At 37.9% G+C, this 25146-nt stretch overlaps 3 protein-coding genes and 2 pseudogenes across 3 annotated transcripts in view; 2 read left to right on the top strand and 3 right to left on the bottom strand.

The window, feature by feature from the left end:
* Ola1 (Obg like ATPase 1) overlaps positions 1 to 16488 on the bottom strand; it is a 166709-nt gene extending 150221 nt beyond the window's left edge. Inside the window, exons 1-2 of the mRNA XM_047545810.1 lie at positions 16333 to 16488; positions 14693 to 14793 (exon numbers count right to left, since the gene is read on the bottom strand). Coding sequence (XP_047401766.1) covers positions 14693 to 14793 — 101 coding nt within the window. The 5' untranslated portion in view covers positions 16333 to 16488. The remainder of the gene's footprint in view (positions 1 to 14692; positions 14794 to 16332) is intronic.
* On the bottom strand, positions 2342 to 2584 carry LOC124980342 (cyclin-dependent kinases regulatory subunit 1-like). Its single transcript, XM_047545811.1, has one exon. It carries the CDS (start codon positions 2582 to 2584, stop codon positions 2342 to 2344), a length of 243 nt encoding a protein of 80 aa, XP_047401767.1.
* Positions 3795 to 4037, top strand: LOC124981286 (small nuclear ribonucleoprotein G-like). The gene has a single exon (XM_047547572.1). The coding sequence runs from the start codon at positions 3828 to 3830 to the stop codon at positions 4035 to 4037; it is 210 nt and encodes a 69-aa protein (XP_047403528.1). The 5' UTR covers positions 3795 to 3827.
* LOC124981293 (60S ribosomal protein L17-like) lies at positions 11203 to 11757 on the top strand (annotated as a pseudogene).
* A 3311-nt stretch (positions 16489 to 19799) lies between the features above and the next one.
* Positions 19800 to 20675, bottom strand: LOC124981028 (60S ribosomal protein L5-like; annotated as a pseudogene).
* Between the last annotated feature and the right edge of the window lie 4471 nt (positions 20676 to 25146).

Here is a 25146-nt window from a genome sequence, read left to right on the forward strand (position 1 = left end):
TTGGACTTGAGATTCTCTTGCCTCAGCCTTCAGAGTAGCTGTCATTACATGCATATGCCACCATACCTAGCTAGACTATAATCTTAAAATTTCATGCTCATTAAAAATGATCAGGACTTCTTGGAGAAAAGGATAGTTTAAGGTCTGGCAAGACAAATCTCTCACAACTTTTTCTAGAAGAAACAAGAAAGCTACTTAAGGACATAAAGTCCTATCAAAAGCATTCTACATCTATAGTTCCAGCTACTCAGAAGGCTAAGACAGGAGGACGACTTAAGCCCAGGCATTCAAATCCAGTTTACATAACATAGCAAAATCCTTGCTCAAAAAACAAACAAAGCACTCTAGAGCCAATATGAATAGACCCACTAGCCAAAGATAGGTCATTACCAGCATCAATAATAATAACTAGGGGCTGGGGATATAGCTCAGTGGTAGAGCGCTTTCTTAGCATGTGCAAGACCGTGGGTTCAATACCCAGTACTGCAACCAAAACAAAAAAAAAAAAAAGAAGAAGAAGAAGAATTATAATGGACTGTAACAAATCAAATAATTTTAAATCTGTGAGTTGTCAATAATCTTCAACAAACCAAAAATAAAAAACTATTACTGTCTACCCTTTAAGGATGGCAAGTGATCACTTCTTAAGATTTGTTGAAGTGTTGTGCCTTTTCTATACAAAGTGTACTTTCAAAGTAACCAAAGAACTGATGAGGATTATTTCATAGGCATACTCCAGCCAATAAATCAAGGGAAAAGAATTAAAAATTAAAATTCTACCATTTGACAACCCCTAACAAAATAACAGATCTGGGTAATGATCACCAATCACAGTTAATATTGCAAAGGAGGGAAAATAGTAGGAACTCCTAAATGAAGTTAATGCCATCTTTCACTTTAATCTGATGAAGACTGTAGTAGATGTTACTACCATTTTAGAGAACATATAGGAGACAGAAGAACATACTAAATGACACTTCAGGGATGCAACAACAAAATCTAAACTTTGGAAAATTCCATCAGATGATCAACCAAATTTCTTCAACGAACCAATTGTGGCTACAGAAGGGAACAAAAGCTTTTGCTTTTAGGGGAAATACAAAAGTCTACAGCTAACCAGAAATTCCCTCCTAGAACTAAAAAAGTTATATAAAATGTAAAATACAGAAATCATCTGTTTGAAGAGGCCAAGATTCTGAATATGGGAGAAAGGGGTAATAAAAAATAGCCACTTTTACCTAGGGACATTTGCTATTCTGGACAAAGGGAAGAAGCAAAATCTAGGCTTTACACCGGTGGAAAGTTGATGCTGCAGGAGGGAAACCAGCAAAACATAAGGATAAAATTAAGTGCTGTTGCATTTTTGTATAGACTAGTTATAAAACTGCATATTGCTATTACCATAGTCAAATGCAATCCTAAACAGGCTAGAGGGCCCTTTTCAAATTTATGGCTATCTTAAATACAATATTTTTGAATGTTTACCTAGATAAAAATAAGAATGTTTTTTAATAAGGAGAAAAGTTTATCCTTTAAAATATACATGCTAAAATATAGCAAAATAAAGTTTCATTACTTCTTTTTTTTAAAGTTTGGGTACTAAGGATTGAACTCAGGAGCACTTGACCACTGAGCCACATCCCCAAGTCCTATTTTTTGTATTTTTTTTTTAAGATTATAAAAACTTCCTCTTGAAGGAAGGACAGTATAGAGGGAAAAGAGGGGTGGGAGGAGTGAGGGGAAAGGGAAAAAAATAACAAAATGAATCAAACAGCATTACTCTATGTAAATTTATGATTACACAAATGGTATGCCTTTACGCCATGTACAAACAGAGAAACAACATGTATCCCATTTGTTTACAATAAAATAAAAAAAATAAAAAAAAAACTTCCTCTTTAATCAAGACTTTTAACATGGAAAAGATTTCTCTAATAAAATGGAAAATTTCCAATACTTTGAAACATAAATCCATAAGTCTCCATACATGCAATACTCAGTAGGAAAAAAACAAAACAGCAAGTTCCCACAATCCCTGTAACAGCTATGGTCCGAGTCTCAGATGCTCCCTCCATCTGCCAAGTGTGTTCTACTGGATACAGAACACACTGTGGCTTTTGGGGTCACACCCAGCTGAGGTTGTGGTCCACAAAGCACTCATTTGGCAGGGTGGTGGTGGCTCTATTTCACAAGCAAAGCAGTTAAAAGCACATTCAAACATTATATTGAACATCCTTTAAATATCAAAGTGGAAAACAGAAGGCAACATAATCATGTTATCAGAAAGATGTCAGAAAGGACAGCTGTGTAAAGTTCGAGGTTGAAAGGTGGCTTGCCAGCTTCATTTCTTTGGCTTCTTGGGTAGTGGCCGCCAGAAGAGCAAGACGTGAGGTTCTAGTTCATGGATTATATAATGAACACATCCCTGACTCTGCTGAACGCCAAGGTTCCTCCATTCAGACTCTGACATCAAGTGGGTTTTAGGGAACGATATGGCTATATCCTTGGGCAACATGACAAGCTGGTACTCGAATTCCTCATCATCGTTGTATCTGTCCAAATAGTAAATTTGTTTGTGCGACATGATGTCTCGGCCTGAGGGCCTTCAGCACCGCACCACCAACCTCTGAACAACTCCCAGCAGCACAAGCCTGTATTTTTATTTAGAGACAGGATCTCACAGAGTTGCTTAGCACCTCACTTTTGCTGAGGCTGACTTGGAATCTTCCTGCCTCTGCCTCCCAAGCTGCTGGGATTACAGGCATGCGCCACTGTGCCTGGCAAGTTCCATTACTTCTTAGGCAGAAAAAATCCTGACATATATTTAAACTAAACTTGGAAAACAAATCTCCATTTTCACAAGTTATCTCATTTGAGATGGGTTTTAAATTTCATAAAGACCATGTAATCTGTACCTTTCAAAAGATCTGGAAGTATAAAAAAAGTAAAAAGAAGGAAGAAGGAAAAAAGAAAAATTTCCAAGGGTTATTATTATAGACTTCAGTAGCAACTTCAGACATTTTGATCTATTCAAATCTATTAAAGAAACAAAATTTTTTTGGGGGGGTGGGTTGGGGGGGCAGAATGCTGGGCACTGAACCCAGAGATACTTTACTACTGAGATACATATATCCCCAGCCACTTTTACTTTTTCTTTTAAGACAAGATCTCACTAAGTTGCTTAGGTCCTCACTAAATTGCTGAGGCTGGCCTCCAGTTATGATCTTCCCATCTCCCAAAGCATTGGATTACAGGTGTGCACCATCACATCCAGCTAAAGAAAGGCCTTGCAAAAGCAAAGAACCTTGAGTTTTGGCCAAAGCCTAAAGTGTTAAAGCCCATACACTCTTTGTGAAATGAGAATCTTACACACACACACACACACACACACACACACTACATTTAGGTCTCTGGAAGCTATTACTAAGGTTTAAAAGTAGAAAAAATATATGTATATATAAAGCTGTATAAATCCTCTCATGCAAGAATGGGGATATACAAATATTTCATTAATGAAAGCATTAAAAAACAGTGGCAGGACTTAATTACTCATCTACTCAGCACTTTTTTCCCTTATTTTGGAAATTATATATTTTACTATATTAAATAAATCTGACTTATGCAACTTTATCTCTTGAAGAGATACTTGTACACCCATGCATCCATGTTCTTTGCAGCCTTATTTCCAATAACCAAAAAGTAGAAGCAAATATCCATCAAAAGATGAGTGAATAGATGGACAGATGCCACCAAACCTGTTTCAAAGCATCTCTGAGCCTGCCAAGATGCTTTGAAAAGCTCACCCTCCAGATCTGAAAAAAAAAAATATGGACAAGAAGCTATCACTGGAATTAAATGGTGGCAGACATGTCCAAGGACAATTGCAGGGATTTGACCCCTTTATGAGTTTTGTGATAAATAAATGTATGGAGATGGCAACTAGTGGGCAACAGAATATTGTAATGGTGGTAATACGAGGAAATAGTATCATCATGTTAGAAGATTTGGAACAAGTAAGAATAACGGCTGTTCAGTAGAGAAATCCATGTCCCCTCTCCAAAGGGCCTATTTTACTATGACATAAAAATTGGGTCATGCACATTTTCATATTAAACTTTTAGTTAAAAAGAAAAAAAGAATGGATAAAGAAACTGTTATATACATATAATGGAACATTATTTGGCCCCAAAAAAGAAAGGAAATCTGCCACATACTACTTTGAAGGTAAACTTCAAAGGTAAACTTTGAAGACATTATACTAAGTAAAATAAGCTTCTAAAAAAGAACAAAATACTGTATAATATCGCTTAAATGAGATAGATAGCAGTCAAAATCATGGAAACATGGTAGAATAGTGGTGCCAGGGGTTAGAAGGAAAGAGAAATGGAGAGTTGTCTAACGGGTATCAAGTTCCAGATATGCCAGATGGAAAAGTTCTAGAGATCTACACATCAAAGTTAACACTAGTTTAGCAGTTAACTCTACTAAACTATACACTTAACAATAGTTACAGGATAAATTTTATGTGTTTCTTACCATAATTTCAAACACAAAAATCCAGTTTGTCTCATGCAAAACCATGAAACAAACTCAAACTGAGAGACATTACACAAAATACCTGACCAATACTCTTCAAAAGTAAATGAAAAATTTCATGTCCCTTAAAAGGTCATAAATACTGAAAAACATAGGAGGGGACTTACACAGACAAGTGGATTAGCCCATCGGGGTGGCTCACACCTGTAATCCCAGCAGCTCCAGAGGTTGAGACAGGAGGATCACAAGAGACTCTGTCTCTAAAAAAAATAGGGCTGGGGATGTGGCTCAGTGGTCGAGTAACCCTGAGTTCAATCTCCAGTAACCCTCCCAAAAAAAAAAGAGACATGTGGACTAAATAAAACTTAGTATTCTATACTGAAAAAGGGGAAGAAAAAAAAAAGGCAATGAAATCCAAATAAAGTTTATTTATTAGTTACTAGCACAAAAGTAAATAAAGAGCTACAATTTATGTGAAATTATGTGGCAAATATACCAATAAACACTAGAATACTGAAATTAAGACTTAAGCCACTTAACCTATGAAATACTTCTAAGGTATACAATTACTAATGAGTAAGAGGAAAGAATTAATAGAACACATTGCTTATACCAAAGATCATTCAGGAAAGATTAAAAGGCAAAAGCAAATAATCCTCAGATCACAAATTTCCATGAAAGAGCAGACCAGCACTCTGAACTGCTGACAAATATACAACAGATTTAAGTTCATTTTAAAGAGTTATCAGGGAGTTTTGTTTTCCCTTTTACTATGAGAACTGCCCTCCTGCTATACACAGCTAGAAAATCAGACAATATATATGAAATAACAGTTTCTAGACAAAGGATAATATACAGCACAAAACTGCATTCCCTAACAAAAGACTAACAAATGAATTAAGCAAAATTTTCCCAGCTTACTACCTAAAAGTGGTTTCAAAGCCACAGTTTAAGGAGGGGAAACTAACAGAATTCAGAGGTCATGCTAAGTTGAAGAAACAAGAGGAACCTAAAGTAGTAGAATTTACAAGAGAGTTTACTGAAAAGGCAGAAGTTGCACAGCGAGGGCTTTGAAGAAGGTCCCCCTCAAAATTATGACTATCAATTTGTACACAATTAAGTTCATCTGCCCAAGGCCAGGGAAAGAACCACCCAAAAGCAGTATGTTGAACAACTCTAGGTAGTTTACATTCCTACTAGCCAGAGTAGAGAGATCTCGTAATATAAAGGAATTTAGGTGGAATCCTCAGGAGGGTCACATCTTAGTACCAAAGCTAAAGTAAAAGCAGGACAAAAAAAAAAAAATCTTATGAACTCATCATAAGAAAACACACTAGGAAGGCTCAGAACAATCAAAATTATACACAAATAACTAAATGCCAGACCAAAAATGTTCAAAGGAGTATAACAAACCTTAGGACAAAATTTACAGTGTCTAGAATCCAATAAAAATGGCAAGGCATGCAAAAGAGCAGGAAAATAGGTACCAAAATCAGGATGAAAGTCAATAAATACAAATATACCCAATAATGCAAAAGGTTGGAATTATCAAACAAATGTTGCCTTATAATAAATGTTATAAATATTTTAAGATTTTTTTCTGAAGGATATAAAATAAAACATGAAGACAATGAAGAACAAAATTAAAGACATGAACAATACAGAGACTATTATATGAAAAATATAATATCTGAAATAAAACTGAAATGAAAAATGCACTGAATATAAATAATAGGAGATTGGCCACTGCAGAAGAAAAAATCCCGAAGACAGGGAAATAGAAATTATCAAAATGAAGCATCTGGACAAAAAAAGACTGGAAAAGAAATAATCAGAACTTCAGTGGGATACCATCTAGAGAACTAATATGTAATTAAGAGTCTCGGAAATAGAGCAAAGTGGAATAGATAAAAAGAAATATTTGAAGAAATACCAGCCAGATATTTTACAAATTTAATGAAAACCATAAACTCAAAAATCCCAAATCTCAACAGACCCCAAGGAAAAGAAGCATAAGGAAAAAACACCAAAGAACATGGAAATCAAACTGTTGAAAGCCATTAGTAAAGTGAAAATTTCAAAGAAAACCTGAGGGGAAAAGAAATATCATACAGATGAACCAAGATCATAATGATAACAGAGTTCTCCTTAGAAAGCTATAAGAAAATGGAAGATACCTTCAAAGTGTTAAAAGAAAATTTTAACCTAGAATTCTACACCATGAAAATATCTTTCAAGAAATGAAGACATAATAAACATGTGAAATGATGCTCAATATCATTAGCCATCAAAGAAAATCACAATGAGAAATGACTTAACACCTTGGCTATAATCAAAAAGACAAAAAGTTTTGGTGAGGATGTGGAGAAATTGGAACCCAAATACACTTCTAATGAGAATGTAAAATAGTATAGTCACTTTGGAAAACAGTTTGGCAGTTCCTCAAATAGAGCCACAATATGACCTAGAAACACCACTCCTAATTATATACCTATAAGAAATGAAAACATATGTCTATACAAATATTTGTGTATTCTAAGCCAAGAGCAGAGAAAGTACAAGATGCAAGTCTGAAACACATTGCAACGCCAGGAAGTTGAAAGTACACAAAAAATAAAGAATATGTCAAAAAGAATATGAAGAGTTCTAAAGGTCAAATCTAAGCAATGTGCACAAATAAAAAACAATAGTAATAGATTATTACCAATAGAATAAAATAAGAATCTATACTGATAAATTATAATCAAATACATGAATAGGCAAGAGAAAGCTTCTTTACAATAGAATTCTATACATTAGAATTTCCACTACTCCTTCTATAAAATTGTTCCTTCTATAAATACAGAACAATAGAAATGTAAAAAAATCACCATATGGTAAACAACACAATACTCTTGTTATTAATACATAACAAAATTAGAAGGCAAAAGTATGAGAAATAAGATATGTACACATATCAAAGAATCACCCACAAGATGCTTAATTGTGATGGGAAAATAAGAACTCTTTCAGTGAAAAAAATTCATCAAACACCTCCTTAGACAAGTGATCAAAGTTAACATCACCAGTAATTAGACAAATCAGTGCTTCCTGTTACACTTCTCTCTTTCAGATACTTGGTCTTTAGCCCAGGAGTGCTTAACCACTGAGCTATATCCCCAATCCTTTTTATTTTGAGACAGGGTCCCACCAATTGTTTAGGGCCTCGCTAAATTGCTGAGGCTGCCCTTGTACAATCCTCCTGCCTCAGTCTCATGAGTCCCTGGGATTATAGGTATATGCCACCACATCTGGTTCTGGTACTTATGTGCCCAAAAATATACATCTTGAACTGAATCATGAGGGAATATCAAACACAATAACTACACAATAACTGGCCAGTACTCTTCAAAACTCTCAAGAATATGAAACTCAGAGACTGAGAAACTTTCAAATTAAAGAAAACTAAAAGCAAAACAATTAAATGCAACATATAATCCTGAATTGGCTCCTGAGCCAAAAAAAGGATAATCAGTGGGACAAACAGTAAATTAATATTTTTGACCACCATATCATAATTATAAAAAATGTTAACTAGCTGGGCAAGGTGGTGCTTGCCTATAATCCCAGTGGCTAGGGAGGTTGAGGCAGGAGGATTCCAAGTTGAAAGCCAGCCTCAGCAAAAGTAAGGCGCTAAGCAACTCAGTGAGACCTTGTCTCTAAATAAAATACAAAATAGGGCTGCAGATGTGGCTCAGTGATTGAATGCCCCTGAGTCAATCCTCAGTACCTGCCCCCCCCCAAAAAAAATGTTAATTAACACTTATAAGGGACTATATAAATGTGATTTTTTTTTTTTTTTTTGTACCAGGGATTGAACCCAGAGGTGCTTAACCACTGAGCCACATCCCAGGGCATGTGCCACCCCAACCCCCCATTTTTTAAAAAATTTTATTTAGAAACAGGATCTCACTAAGTTGCTTAAGGTCTCCGTAAATTGCTGAGACTGGCCTTGCACTTCCAATCCTCCTGCCTCAGCCTCCCCAGCCACTGGGATTATAGGCGTGTGCCACCATGCCCAGCTTAAGTATGAAATTTTTAACATGAATTTATTTAATATTTTATTCCTTTAGCTATTTAAGGAGTTTTGATTCAACTTTTCAAAACTTTTTAATTATTTTTTATTGGTGCATTATAACTATACCTAACAATGAGATTCGTTGTGATATATTTGTACAGACATATAACAATGTGATCAATTTCATTCTCTATAACCTCCCTTTTCCTGCCCCCCACCCCCCCAGTCCTCTTCCACTACTCTAAAGGTCTCCCTTCTATTTTCATAAGATTCCCCCAAATACACTCACCCCCCATCTTTTTCTCTCTAGGTTCCATACGTAAGAAAACATACAAACTTTGATTTTTGAGTCTAGCTTATGTCACTTAACATAATGATCTCAAGTTCCACCCATTTTCTTACAAATGACATTAATTTTCTTCTTCTTTAAGCCTGAATAAAGCAGGCCATATAGCCCACCTCGTAGAGTGCCTGCCTCTCATGCTGGAGGCCCGGGTTCGAGTCCCCAGCACTGTGGGATTGTGGAAATAACAAACAAACGAAGCCTGAATAAAAGTCCACGGTATATATTTATCACATTTTCTTTGCTTATCTGATTACTTGTGCTGCTATAAACATGGGTATGCATGTATCACTACAGTATGCTGACTTCAATGCTTTTGCACAAATACAGCAGAAAGGTATGTGGGGTCATACAGTGGTTCCATTCCTTGTCTTCTAAGGAACTTGCATACTGATTTCCACAGTGGTGTACCAATTTACAATCCCACGAAGAGTATGTAAGTGTTTCTTTTCCCCCACATTCTCACAGCATTTATTATTATTTGTAGTTTCGATGACTGCCATTCTGACTGGTATGAGATGAAATCTCAGTGTAGTTTTGATTTTTACAGATGTTGAACATTGTTCATATATTTGTTGGCCATTTATATTTCCTCTTTTGAGAAGTGACATTAATTCATTTGCCCATTTATTGAGTTATTTGATTTTTTTGGTGGGAGATTTTTTGAGTTCTTTATATATTCTGGATATTAATCATCTATCGCAAGAGTAGAATTTTTTTCCCATTCTGTAGGTTCGCTTGTCATATTCTGTGTTTTTTGCTGTGCAGAAGTTTTTTAATGTGATGCCATCCCATGTAATTCCTGGCATTATTTCTCAATAGGACTTAAGTCCTATTGAGCAATCTTCTGCCTGCACCCATGGTTGGAGTGTTGATCCTATGTTTTCTTCTAGCGATTGCAAAGTTTCTGGTCTAATTCGTAGATCTTTGATCCATTTTGAGTTGACTTTTGTGCAGGGTGAGAGATAGGAATCTAGTTCTGTTCTACATATGAATGTCTAGTTTCTCTAGCACCATTTGTTAAAAAGGCTATTTCTCCAAAGTACATTTTTGGTGCCTTTGTCAAGGATCAGATGACTATATCTGTCTGAATGTGTCTCTGTGTCTTCTGTTTCATTCCATTGGTCTATGTGTGTGTTATGCCAGTACCATGCTGTTTCAGTAACAACAGCTCTGGAATAAGTTAAACTTTGGTATTGTGATGCCTCCAGCATCACTTTTTTTGCTTAGAATTGCTTTGGCTATTCTGGGTCTTTTATTCTTCCATATGAATTTTAGGGCTCTTTTTTTTCTAATTCTGTGAATAATGTCATTGGTATTGTGATGGAGACTGCATTGAATCTGTGTATCACTTCTGGTAATATATTTTAACAATACTAATGTAACACCCCCACAGGCATAACTAAACAAGATTATTACTCCCTTTGGGCAGTTCCTAGGTGTTTGAAGAGAGTATCCTAGCTATTCCCAATATCCATTTTCCCCTTCTTTCAGGGCAATACAATTTTTAACTGAACAGACACCTGTCAAAAGAAAGACTACATTTACATACAACTAAATTCTTGTGTCTAAATTCTGAACAAAAGGATGTTAGCAGAAGTATTCTGTGTCACCTTACAAGAAAAAAAAAAAAAAAAAGACAGCGAGAGGGAGAGACTGCTGGCCAAATCATTTGGACCTATGATCCTTTAGATAACCAACTACCTGGAATATCCAACATCTTAGGGTCATGAGGATGAGGCCACATCCTGGGGATTGCTGAGCTATGAGTTGAAAGAAGCTTGGGTTCCTGAGGACTTTCATTCTACTACACCAATCTATGCCAGCAAAACATACAAACAGACACTTCTGTTTAATCCAAGTTTATCCGGGGTTTGACACTCTAAACTGAATTTAATACTATCTAATACAGTGGTAGCAAAAAGAGCTATCCCTGACAGAAATCTAAAATGTTAAAAAGTAATTTCCTCCAAGAGCCTCTTAGCCTTACACAGTAATACATTCGTTTAAGGGCTGGTTTTCTCCAAAGAACTACTTCCATATTTTGAAACAAATTCAAGCAATATTTTCATTTATTAAAGTGCTAGTAGATAATTACAAAAAAGAGAGAGAGAGAGAGAAGCTAATTTGCAAAGCATCACTGAGAAAAAACAGGGCAGAACTAGAAACTAAATCTCCATAGCTCTAGTCAGGTATTCTTTTGTAGTTCATTAAAAAGTGAACATTGAGTTCTCTACCTGTAAGCAGCCTCAGGTGATCTGTAAAAATGGTCTGCTACTCTCCTGACCCAAAAAGTTCCACAAAATCATGCAAATCAAGAGCTTCAAATCTTCAAGTTCACTTTAAGAACACCTGTGAAACTGTACAGGTCATCAAGGGTATGCCTATCCGAAAAGCCACCAACTACCTGAAAGATGTCCCTTTAAAGAAGCAATGTGCGCCATTCAGGTGTTACAATGATGGAGTTGGGAGTTGTGCCCAGGCTAAACAGTGGGGCTGGACACAGGGGCAGTGGCCTAAAAAGACTGTTGAATTTTTGCTGCACATGCTTAAAAATGCAGAGCATAATGCTGAACTTAAGGGTTTAAACACAGATTCTCTGGTCATTGAACATATCCAGGTAAACAAAGCACCCAAGATGCGCTGCCATACTTACAGAGCTCATGGTCAGATTAACCCATACATGAATTCTCCTGTCACATAGAGATGATCCTCACTGAAAAGGAACAAATTGTTCCTAAGGCCGAAGGTTGCACAGAAGAAAAAGATAACCCAGAAGAAACTAAAGAAACCAAACCTTATATGGTACAGTTATGAATAAATTCAGCATAAAATAAATGCAAAAAAAAAAGTGAACATTGAAACATGACTCCTAGCCTGACAAGGCAGCACAAGCCTGTAATCCCACCAACCTAGAACACTTAAGCAGGAGGATCTCAAGTTTTAGGCCAGTCTCAGCAACTTATCTAGACTCTCAGCAACTTAGTGAGACCCTGTCTGAAATTTTTTTTTAAAAAAGGACTGGGGATGCAGCTCAGTGATAAAGCACCAATGGGTTCAATTCCCATTACCGAAACAATAACAAAAGTCTCTCTATCGTTAATATCTCTCTATCCTTCACACACACACACACACACACATACAGTCATCAAAGGAGGAAAAACTACCCCATTCACAAATAATTACTGAGTCTACTATGTTACTAACACCATTCTAAGCACAAAAAATATACCTTCTGGGAATTTAAATTAAAATGGGGAGGGGGGTGTCAAACCATTCAGTAAATTAGACAATATGTATAAAGCACTCAGAACAGAGATTGGCCTACAGTTAAGAATTCAATAAATATCAAATATTTATTTGATATTTAAGTTTCTATGTAATTAGTCTTATGCATATTAAAAGCAAGCCTTCTTACCCACCCAGATATTTAAATATTAAGAGAATCTTTAGATGTTTTCTATATTGAATAGTCCTTATTTTTGATCAGCAGACCATCTTTTAGAGAACTACCCCTTTCCCCCAACCTACTTCTTGTGGACCAATTCAGAGATAAGACATGTCCAATCAGACCTCCTTGCCCAGGAATTTGAATCACAGGAGAGGTAGTAGGAGATGAAAAGTACAAAGAAGTTCAGGAGTCCACAGGGCTGAGGTCCACATGGACCCATCGCTGACTGTGCCACCTTGGTTCCAGTCCCTCCTAAGGCCTGGTTATTCAGCTTCTCCTTCTAGTCTATGCTTTCAGTAAGTCTTTTTCTTGTTTAAAATAGCCAGGATTTGTCTTTCTTACAAAGAACCCTATCTGATACAGTTGAATAAAGAAAAATCATTCTATAAAAAGTTTTACAACCAAACACAGCTGCCAAAAACTATACTTAAAGTGAATTTGGGGTTGGGGTTGTGGTTCAGTGGTAGAGCGCTTGAATAGCACGTGTGAGGCACTGGGTTCGATCTTCAGCACCACATAAAAATAAATTAATTAATTAAATAAAGGTTAAAAAAATGCTTTAAAAAAAAAAATAAGTGAATTTGCATGCATGGGGCCCTGGGTTCAATCTCCAGTACCGCCATCCCCCAAAAAAGAAAAAGAGTAAATTTTACTGTTTGTAAAACATACCTCAATAAAACTAGAGAGGAGGGAATATTTAATTTAAAAGCATAAACAGCACATTTATACTACATAATAAAATATTTTAGGTTATTTTCACAAACATTTATTTTATTATACTCCACAGCTGAAAAGTTTAGTTTACATACAAAACAATTAAGAAGGCCAATTTTAAAACAGACCTATTTAAGCCAGGCATGCCTGTAATCTCACCTATTTGGGAGGCTGAGGCAGGAGAATTACAAATTTGAGACCAGTCATGGAAACTTAGCAAGAACCTGTGTCAAATAAAATTAAAAGGGCTGAGGTGTAGCTCAATGTAACCTAACATGTGTGAGGCCCTGGGTTCAATCCCCAACACCACAAAAAATAAAATAATATAAATAAATAAAGTAGTCCCATTTAAAGTCAAGTTGCATGGACTACAGTGATTCCAAAATAAGAGAAATATGTTAATATCTAAAAACTACGTCTTCCTTACTAGTGCAATAAAGCTCACAACAAACATAATGACCATATCTTGTTTTCAAATTTATTGATAGCACCCTACATACTTTGCTTAATTATTTGTTTTGTTTGTATTTCCAATCTATTTAGCCTTACTTTGCAAGCAGACTATATCACAGCAGGAAACCCCTTCAAAATGCAAACCTCTCCAGCCCTAGGAAAGATTGAAATTAGGACAACCACACTTGTTTGCATTTTACATTAGAAGAATTTAAGAACTGCCCAACTTAAATATCATGCTCCATTCAATAAGCAATCTCTATGACAGGGGCTCCAAGGAACACATGAAGAACATAATCGTCTTATTTGCCATCAAGCCTGAAGCATATCCTGAAATGCCTTCAATCACCATCATAAATCCATATTGAGTCTATTATCCATTAGTACATTCTAATCACTTTGGTGATAGCTTATATTTAGTAAAAGGTTTATAATAGAAGTACTAAAAATGAAAAAAATCAGACATTGAACATTTAAGCTACAGGTATATAGATTTGTATGAAAACTGCAAGTATTTCCTATCACTGTCTTTTTGCAAATACATTATGCACTTTGATTTTTAAAACATTCCAAAACTCAACCTTTTAGACACTTTATTTACAGGAACTCTTTTACCTAGCAACTTCTATTATTACATGCAAAACTGTTACCTCCTCCAGTAAAAATCCACCCATCTGACCCCTAATCTCCAAAGAACTGAAACAAATTTATAATGGGGCTTATAAACTTCTTCCTAAAGTATCCTATTATATGGCCTGTTGTAGTCAGCCTAGGTAGGTACCCCACACAGAGCCAATCAACACTGAAATCCATTTTAAACTACTCTAATTTCAATTAAATACAATACAGTGTCTTCCAACCGTGTTTCAGGCAAATACAGCTGCCTGTTTCACTGATATTTTAACTATTACTGTTTCTTCCTCTGAGTTTAGCAAAACAATAAAAGTAACTCAAATTTCAATATTGTATCTGCAGAAAACCAAAAATAATATACATCTAAACCAAAGCCTAGTTTTGCATTAATATTCTAGCTCCTTTTCTTCAAATTCAATTTTAATTACCTCATGAATTTTCACTTCTCAACGGGGCCCAAAATATTTAATAAATGGAAATGAGAAAAGCCCCAATATTCACCTACCCAACATTTGGCAATCCAACGATACCAATTTTCAGTGAGGTTCCAAATCTTCCAATGATTGTTGGTGGTTTAATTCCATCACCTCCCTTTTTGGGGGGCATCTGAAATGTCAAAACAAATATACAAAACATCTTACTATCCTTATGGACAAAAACACATTACATTATATAAAATTATATTACTGAATAAAAAAGAGCAAAACATTTAAACAGAATTAAATCCACTTAATTTTTAACTTTAAAAAAAGAAAGTTCTGTAAACAGATCTGTATCTGATGGTTGTCACAGAAGTCACTCCTGAGAAGTCCTGGAAAAATTGATCTAACACTGTGTGGCAACAACAATCAAAGATAAAATTTAGTTCCAATCCTCCACCCAGACAGCTCACAAGACACTTTCTTAACCTTACATATGTGAATGAGAGCATTTGGAAACAAGTGATGGCACAAAGGCACACACCTGGAATCCAAGTTATTTGGAAGGCTGAGGCACAGGGATGTCAAGTTTCAGGCCAGCAACTTAGCAAGACGCAGTCTCAAAATAAAACCTTTAAAAATGAGCTAAAGAAGTAGTTTAGTGGTAGCTCATTTGCCTAGCTTGCATGCGCCCTGAATTCAATCCCCAGTAGCACAAAAAGAACAAATCCATTCTAGAACCACTAGCAACCAAGTCACTTCTCACCAAACCATTTTCTATTATCTGTAACATGTTCTTCCCCATATCCCCACAAATCCCATTTTCACACGAAGAACACACATCAGGTACTAGGATCCTTCCAACCAAGTCCCCAACCTTTGGCGTGCTGGTAAAACGCATCAATCCTTATAAGCAACCTTCAAACTCTATACTCTGGATACTTCTAATCATAAATTGATCCACTCAACCCCATTCACCACCTCCCATGCTGGGAAATGAACCAAGGGCTTCGCACAGGCTAGGCAACCGCTCTGCCACTGAGGTACCCCTCCCCCAACCTCGGCTCGAATCCACTCAATCTTTTTATTTACAAGTCAAAACTTTCGCTGTCCCTAGAGAACCCTGGCTCCAAGTTCCACCGTGCAGAATTAAGGCCACTTTACAACTGCAAACTCAACTCATGAGGATGACTAATGTCTTAGAAGCTGGGAAGTAAGTCTGTCCCTATCTTCTGGCCGAGTAATAACTCGGAAGGCTACACTGGGACCGTGCTCCTGAAGTGGTATTCCAACCTCTGAACCCAGACTCCGAGGGCCAAGAATCTCCCTTCTCAGGGGCTTGACACCTGTTCTGGGCCAAGCTTCAGGCCTCCAAAGAACAGCTGCATGCGAAGAGCCTGTCCAGTCCTCTGGCCTACACAGGGTGGTCCGCCGCCCGGCCAAAGGGGGTCCCCGCCCAACATCTTTCCTCTCTGGACTGGACCACTGGCCGTCCGGGCTTTAGAAGACGACTTTCGCCAGGGCGTGCGGGGAAATGGAGTGGGCCATTCTCCCGACGCGCGGCCTAGTCCGAGAGTGCCTCATTCATCCACACACCCCATGCCGCCGGCTGCCCTCTCCCCATCCCAGTCGCTGGGCCGCGGCCTGGCGCCAGCCTCAAAGAACCCGGGCCCGGACACCCAAGATCGGGCGGAGGACGCGCCCGCGGGGTCCCTGAGGGGCTCACCGTGCTCCGGGAAGACGGTGACACAGGGGCCCAGGCAGTGGGAGACTGGTCTTGCCGGCAGCTGGAGGCGGGGAGGAAGGCGGAGAGAGCGCAGGCCCGGCCCCTCCGCCGAGCGGCACGCAAGACAGCGGCAGCGGCAGCGGCGGCGGCGGCGGAACTGGCGGGCCAGGCGCCGGGCGGCACCTGCGCTCAGGCCCCGCCCATTGGCCGGCCCGGCCTTGGGAGGCGGGAGCAAGGTGGGAGGGGCGACCTGGCGCCGATCTGGCGGAGGCGTCCGGACGCGTGTGGAGTCCCGGCCTTCCGCACTTTGGACACGTGGGCCCCAGGACCCACGGCCCGCCTCCTGTCTGTCTTCTCCCCCGCCTGCAGTCCAGTACTCGGTCCGCTGGACCCTGAAAGCACCCTTGGCCCTAGAGAAAGCACCCACGCCCCGAGATATCAGGGTCACCTGAGACGGGCGAACAGCCGCACCATCCTTCGCACCGCTTGACCGCCAGCCCAGTTCCATGGCCCTTGTTGCGCCTTCCCTTCCTATAATTCGTTTCGGTAAATCCAGACGGCTAGACGCTGTTAAACTTTCTTAAAGGGAAAAAGGAGTAAGGGAAGCTTATGTTCCAAGGAGTCCTTCCTCGCCTTAGAGCTGTCGTCGCATACAGGTAGTGGATCACGGAACGCGTTTAAAAAACCATCTCCAGACACGCACACCCTTTTCCTCTGGGTGGTTAAGAGTAGGGGCCTTAGAAAATTGGGAAGCACAGCTTGAAATCTGGATTCCGCCGTTCATTACTCTCAGACCCTGGACAACTTCTCTGGCTGGAGTCCATCTTAGGAGGTTATTGTGAAAATAAAATGAGATAATGTATGTAAAGTTGGTACTAACTGCACCCAGGACACAGGAAAGTCTCATAAACAGGAGCTGTGGTTAGTTTTAAGGTTATGTCCCATCTCGCCCACACCTACTGACTATATTCCATGAACCCCACTGGAGAAGGGATTCTTTCATTTGAGTCCTCTCATGGGCATTTACTTATTTGTTGTAACTGTCCAAAAATTGTGATAATAGCTTTTTTCTAAGATTCTAATAATGGAAAGAATATGAGTTAGTTGCTGTCCAGTTTACAGATGAGGGAACAAAATATTAGAAAGGTCGAGTTATTTGGAGAAAGTTACAAAACTAGTAAATGGCAGAAGCCAGATTTCAAACCCCAATCCAAATTTCTTTCAGCCAGAACTCTCCAAATAGGGACTCATAAGCAGCAACTGAACCACTATTTATAATAAAATTGTATTAAGGTTTTTTCTTAATCTTATAAAATGATCTACTAAGGTAAGTTAAAGAGCACTGTCTGTAATTTTGGAAATTTTCAAGGACACATGCAACTTGATATAGTTTTGGTTTTATATTTTTTCTTAGTATTGTTCATAAATATGCACTGTTTATACTCTCACAGTCTAGTACCCTTGTCATCAAAACCATGTATTTATGAAATAGATGTCTGCATGTACTTTATCTATGAAAAAGAGGAAAGCTAACTAGCCCACATTTTATAGGCATCTCAATAATTGCCCTAACAAAGTAATTCCTAAATCATTTATTGCTCTTTTAGTAGTGAAGTTCTGTAGTTGGGTTCATACTGCTACTTGTGGAAACAGGGGAACCATTACTTTAAAAACTCAAGAACCCCAAAGAGCACTCTCTGCCCAGCAACCAGCCACTCCAATACTAATTGAAATTGTTCCCAAGTTGTGGAGTACTGAAATCATCTTCAACTTATCACTGTCTTTTGGCCAAATCTAGCTATTTCTTCGATCTCAATATCTCTCAGTTCTACCCATTCCCTTAAATTCACACTGTCAAGTCCTTGAGTGAATTCCCTGTTTCTCTTTTTACTGCTATATCTTCCTTACCTTCACTTTTGACAGCCTTTAAAGTACTGTGACAAAGCAGGTCTCGCAGATCTTTGTGAGCTAGGCAGAGTTTCAGGACTGGCCGATTACTGCTAATAGTTATAAAATTCTAAGTGTTCTGTCAGCCACAGCAAAATAGACAGAGGTCATATAATCAAAACCTTTCCCTATTAATGAAGCAGGCAGTTTCCAGAGAAGACCCTAGTGGGTATCTGCTATCCTACATGATAAAAGAAGACTCAGTAAAACAAACAGGATGTTAAGAGTTAACACTAATGTCAGGCCTAATGAAATGACTTTGAATATGAGAAAAGAATAGAGAACCCCTGTCCCTGCCTCTATTTCTCTTTTGGGCTTCCTGGCCATGAAGTACAAGGTTTTGCTTTTCTGTGCACTACTACTATAGTAATACTGCCTCACCACATGCCCCAAAGCAACAAGGTTCACTGATCATGGACTGAAACCTCTAAAACTGTAAGCCAAGCCACAAAATCTCAGCTACTTGGGTGGCTAAGGCAGGTGAATCCTAAGTTCAAGGCAAGTCTGGGCAATTTAGTGAGACCCTATCTCAAAAAAAAAAAAAAAAAGGGAGGCTGGAAATGTAGTTCAGTAGTAGAGCACTTACCTAGCCTGTGTGAGGGAGGCCCTGGCTTCAATCCCCCATACTGCAAAAAAAAAAAAAAATAATAAAGCATTGAGCCAATATAAACTTTTTATAAATTGATTATCTTAGCTTTTAGCTACAATCAGGAATTAAGTTGACCTGAAGTCACAAAGGATCTGATAAGTGCTTTGGAGTCAGTAATTTGTCCCCAAATACAGGGTAGCTTAGTTGCAAATCCAGAGATTTACTGAACCTGTATAGAAAGCTGAGGAATAGGAAACAAAAGTTATGTGTGTATATGTGTGTGTGTATAGAAAGAGAGAGAGACAGAGAAAGGAAAATAAAAAGAGAAGCAGCAATATGTTTATGTGCTTTTGGGACTTGGCTATATCTGTATTAGTCCATTTTTCATTGCTGTAACAAAATACCTGAAGTTGGATAATTTATAAAGAGGGAAACTAGGATGTAGCTCAGTGGTAGCATGCACATTTAGCATGCCAAGGCCTAGTTCAATCCCCAACATCACACAAAAAAAAAGTATTTAGCTTAAGGAGATTCAAGGAATGGCACTGACATTGGCTCAGCTCTGGTGAGGACTTCATGGTAGACGTTTCATGGCAAGAACAGACCAGGGAGGGACCAAACCAGTCTTGCTGTTTTGTTTTGTTCTTGAGACAAGATATCACTATGTCACCTAGATGATCCTAAACTTATGAGTTCAAGTGATCCTTCTGCCTCAGTGTCCTGAGTAACTGGGACTATAGTCATGTGCCACTATACCTGGCTCCTAGTCTTGCTCTTTATGGAGGTGGGTGGGCGGGGGTGAGAGGGTACTGAGGATGGAACCTAAGCCAGGTTTCCAGCCCTTTTTAAATTTTCCTTTTTAGTTGCTTGCTCAGTAAGTTTATTTATTGTCTTTATCTGAAAAATCTTCATAGGAAAACTGTTGTTTGGTTTAGCTCTCAGCAGCCTGTTTACAAGCTCTGAGTAAGCTTGCCTTCTTTTGAGCTACCCGTCATCTGGGCAAGAGACGTTTTGGGACAGTTCCATCTCTTTTTATCTTTTCTCTTGGGCTTCTTCTCATAGGCTGAATTCTGTCATCAAAATGATCTTTATTATACATCTCCTCCATCACGTCTGGAATAATGCTCTTTACATCCTGAGAGAATTGCTTCTTGTAAGCATCTTCATCTTCCATTAGATAAAACATAGTATGTCCAACATTCTGACCCACGATGTGATTCAATGTACTTCTGCATTGAACTCCTTGCTTTCAGAATCATAACCAGGGAATCTTTTAGTTCTATGAAGGATGGACAAGCCTCCATCCACAACTCACTTCAGGGCCCCAAAAACTTCATTGCCAATTGCAGTTTTGGCAAAACCTGCATCCATGTAGCAGGTAAAGGCACCAGGTTAATCATCGATGATTTTCACATTGCATTCATCTCCAGCACCTCCATTTGGCCTGCATAGATCTTGTCCATTACAAACCTATTGAGAAGGCTGTGGGCCAGCAGCAGACCAGTACAATATGCTGCAGCATAATTTTTTAGGTCAACTTTCACACCATATTTTGATAGTTCATGTGCATAAGCTGCACAGACCATCATATCCTCTTTTTTACAGGCTTAAGCAATCTGACAAGTGATATCTTTTGTTAGTTATGTGAACTATCATCCTGTATTTGGGTGTGTTGTACTTATTTTTGTCCTCTTATCACCAAGCATTTCCAAACCATATTTACCAGTTTTGCCTCTCATCTTCCTCTAGATTTCTCTTGATATCTCTTAAAGTAGGCCTTTTTCTTGACAACTTTAACAAACCCCATCCCCCATCCTACAAAACAGAGACCAGTATCTGTGGCTTGACATGTAGACCTGCAGGCCCAGCAGCACTACGGGGGTGAAAAATTAATTTTTCTTTTGAAACAGGACCTCACTAAGTTGCCTATGCTGGACTCAAAATATGTGATCCTTCTTGCCTAGCCTCCCGAGTCACTGGGATTGCAGGCATGTGCCATCACACCCAGCAGAATAAGATAGATTGTGATGCAATAACAGACAACTCCAAAATGTGAGGGTTTAGTAAAATAAAAGTACCTCTCTTACATCAAGTCCACTAGAGATCTATGCTAGTTCACTCAGCACTTCCAGGTTGCTTCAGTCTCAAAACTTTCATATCAAAGTGCTCCCATCCCAAGTGACATTTCATTGGCTAAATTAAGTCACACAGCCACTTTTAATTTCAAGGGAATCATCCTTGCACACAAAAGTAGAGGTGAATTAGATCGTTAAATAATGAAAATACATAATGGTATTCATTCACAAATAGATTTTGAGGACATCCTTTCTAAATCAATTTGCTGTTGTCAGTATATGAAATACAGTAGTCCCCCCCCCAAATCCAGAGGGATATTTTCTAAGAGTCCCAAGTGGATGTCTGAAACTGTTGATAGTACCAAATACCTGCTGTTTTTTTTCCTATACATGTATATCTATGATAAACATCTATCTATCTTTAATTTATAAATTAGACATAGAGAATAACAATAATAACTAATAATAAACCAGAACAATTAGTATACCACAATAAAAATTGTGTGAATGTGATCTGTATCTCAAAATATTATACTTGCCCTACTTGTGATACTGTAAGATGATACAATGCCCATGTGATAAGATGAAGTGAATTGAATGATGAAAGTATTGTAACAGGGTGTTAGGCTGCTATATGAGCATTACTTTAACACAGGCACTGCAATGCCAGTACCAATGTTCAATCTGATAACTGAGATGACTACTACCTGAGTAACAGATAGTATGTACAGCATGGATATACTGGACACAAAGGGTGAAATCACATCTCAGGCAGGATGGAGTAGTATAGCACAAGATTTTCTCTCACCACTAATCATGGCATGCATGCAATTTAAAACTTGTGAATTACCAAGCACAGTGGCACATGTAATCCCAGCGACTCAGGAGGCTAAGATAGGAAGATTTCAAGTTCAAGGCCAACCTCAGCAACTTAGCAAGACCCTGTCTTAAAATAAAAAATGGTTGGGGAAGTAGGTCAATGGTAAAGCGCCCCTGACTTCAACCCCCAGTGCAAAAAAGCAAAAACAAAAAAAAAGTATGAATTGCAGTTTTGCAATGAAAAGACCCATTAACTCTCCTTAATTTAGCATTACCAAATGTTTACATTTTGACATAATACACCTCAAAATCTCCTAGAATGTGCACTCTGAAGAGCAACTTTTTGGAAGTTGGGGTTATAGTGATTTCAAATGAATTGAAAACTATTGGAGAATGCCTTTTTAACAACTAGCAAAAGACAAAATGATTACTTAACAAGAAAAATAGTATCAACCCTAAGGAAAACATTGCTCCCACCAGATGTCTCACTATCAAGATGAAATTTAGAATTAGATTAAATATCATGTGTTTCATTCTATTGAGATAAAATACCTTTTCAAGTGCAGTAAAAGATCTCCAAAGAAACTTGGAGCTTTTTTTTGAGTGACCTTGGCAAATTATTTAGAGATTCCTCTCTAAAATTATCTTTAGGATACCTTATTTGGTAGCCAACAGAACACCTGATTAGAGTAGCTGTGTTTTTATATTACCTTTATATAAATTAGCAGGACTAAAAGGACTGCTTAATACAATGGCTTCCTGGCCAACCGAAGTAAATAAGAACCCCGTTTGGTACTCATTTTAAAATAGAGGTGCATTACCCAAAATGACCTAAAAATTAAGAGAGGAAGTAAAAATATACTAATAGTCATCTTTAAGATCAAATTTTTTTTTCAGTTCCTATTGTAAGAATTTTTTAGATTAAAAGATGATTATTAAGCTGGGCACAGTGACACATACCTACAATCACAGCTGCTCGGGAGGCTGAGGCAGGAGGATCAAGAGTTCAAAGCCAGCCTCAGCAAAAGCAAGGAGCTAAGCAACTCAGTAAGACCCTGTCTCTAAACAAAATATGAAATAGACTGGGGATGTGACTCAGTGGTCGAGTGCCTGATTCAACGCTTGGTACCCAAAAAGAAGATGATTATTAAAACCCTATTTGTGTGGTCTGGGTTTGTAGCTTAGTGGTAGAACACTTGCCTAATGTGTAAAGCACTAAGTTCAATCCTCAGCACCACATAAATAAGTGAATAAATAAATAAATAAAATAAAGTTATTGTGTCCATCTACAACTAAAAATATTTTTAAAAATAAATAAATAAAACCCATCTGTGTGCCAGGCACTGTGCTGACCACTTTACATTTTCATGACCTAATTTACTGCTCAAGTAGAAGTAAGTATTGTTACAACCCGTTTTACAGCTAAGGACACCAAGTTTGTAAAAGGCAAGGCAATTTTTTTGCACTGCCATTGTTGGTAACTATTAGGTTCCATTAAACCAGTTCCATCTGACTTCAGAATTCTATTTTCTACTCAAATATGCTTTTCCCACAGTAGGCAAATGATCTGTATATAGTGAACAGTGCAGTCTAGCTAACAGTAGAGATGAGGAAGTACCTACATAACTGTTAGAATGACCAAAATCAAGAACAGTGAAAACACCAAGTGCTGGTAAGGATGTGGAACAAGAGGAATTCATGTTCATTGCTTGTGGGAATGCAAAATGGTACAGCCCTTGGAAGACAGTTTGGCACTTTTTTACGAAATTAAGCATCCTCTTGCCATATGACCCAACAATTACATTTCTTGATGTTTGCCAAAATAAGTTGAAAACTGTCCACACAAAACCTGCATATTATTTTTTATATCAGCTTTATTCATGATTCAAACCTGGAAGAAACTAGTGTGTCCTTCAGTAGGTGACTCAATAAACTGGTATATCTGAACAATGAAACAGTGTCCAATGCTTTTTAAATAGGACCTAAAGCAATGAAAAGACACAGAGAAAACTTAAGTGAAAGGAGCCAATCTGGAAAGACTACGTGCTATGAGTCCAACTATATGACACTCTGGAAAAGGCAAAATGATGGAGACAGTGAAATGCTCTGTGATGTCCAAGGATTAGATGGAAGGGACAGTTGAACAAGCAGAACACAGGATTTTTCAGGGAGTGAAACTACTCTGTATGATACTATCATGGCAAATACATGTCATTAGACATCTGTTCAAACCCACAGAATGTACAACACCAAGAGTGAACCTTGATGTAAACTGTGGACTTTGGGTGATATTGATCTGTCAGTCCAAGTTCGTCACTTGTAACAAGTATACCACTCTAGAGAGGGAGGTTGATAATGGGATGATGCATATGAGGTAGCAATTCAAGTATAAGAAATTCCTGTATCTTCCTCTCAATTTTGCTGTGAATCTGAAGCCACTATTTAAAAAAAAAAAAAAAAGTATATTTTAAAAAGAAGTGTGTGTGTGTTTGCATGTATTCTTTTTACTGGGGCAAAGATGAATTCAAATATTTCATGGTAAAAATATTGACCCCCAAGAGAATTTCTAGATGCAATTTCTGTTTTTAATTGTGACTACTTCAGTTAAGTAAATATGATGATTAGCAGTGTTGGAAGACATATTCAAAATAGATCAGTAGGCTTTGGTATTCAAGGACAAACAAGAGCCTGGAAATATTAAGACTTCCATGTTTGTGACATGACCAGGATTACCTAAATGGAGGCAATGATTAAAACATTTTGTCAGGGAACCGTCTGTTCGGAGAATCTTAGATGAATTGCTGGGAAATCATTGGTGAACTATTAAATGATGCATGTAAGTAGGAAGGTGAGATCCTAGAATGGTTTCTTCTCACTTCTGCCTTTTCACCTCAATTCTCATTAAGCTTGAAGACAACCATTTTCTAATTCTGCTTATAAAATAAGAGTATTGTCTGACAGTGCCAGAAAGACTGTTTTAAAACAAATTGACTACATCAAGTTGATGACATAACACTACAAAGAACTATTTTCATTCTCTTAAAACATAAAAAAAAACTTTGATTTTGTAGTCTTAGAAATACTTATGTGTTTTAAGGACAGAAGGGCAAAATTTAAACTTCATTTAATAGCCTAAAAAAAATCTTTGTATTGCCAGGTGCAGCAGTGCATGCCTGTAATCCCAGCTAGGAGGCTGAGGCAAGAGGATTAAAATTTAAGGCCAGCCTTGCAATTTAGCAAGACCCTGTCTCAAAATTTAAAAAAAAAAAGAAAGGTCTTGGAGTGTAACTCAGCGTTTGAGCACCCCAGGTACTCCTAGTTACCACACACACACCAAACTTGGTAGATATGGAGCAAATAACTTTGTTAATGTGTTCAGAGGTG

This window comes from Sciurus carolinensis, chromosome 3, assembly GCF_902686445.1.
Source record: "Sciurus carolinensis chromosome 3, mSciCar1.2, whole genome shotgun sequence".
Lineage (NCBI taxonomy): Eukaryota > Metazoa > Chordata > Mammalia > Rodentia > Sciuridae > Sciurus > Sciurus carolinensis.

Bases quoted from the DNA above. Each gene is read 5' to 3' on its own strand.
- LOC124980342 (XM_047545811.1), bottom strand. From the start codon at position 2,584: ATGTCGCACAAACAAATTTACTATTTGGACAGATACAACGATGATGAG.
- LOC124981286 (XM_047547572.1), top strand. From the start codon at position 3,828: ATGGACAAGAAGCTATCACTGGAATTAAATGGTGGCAGACATGTCCAA.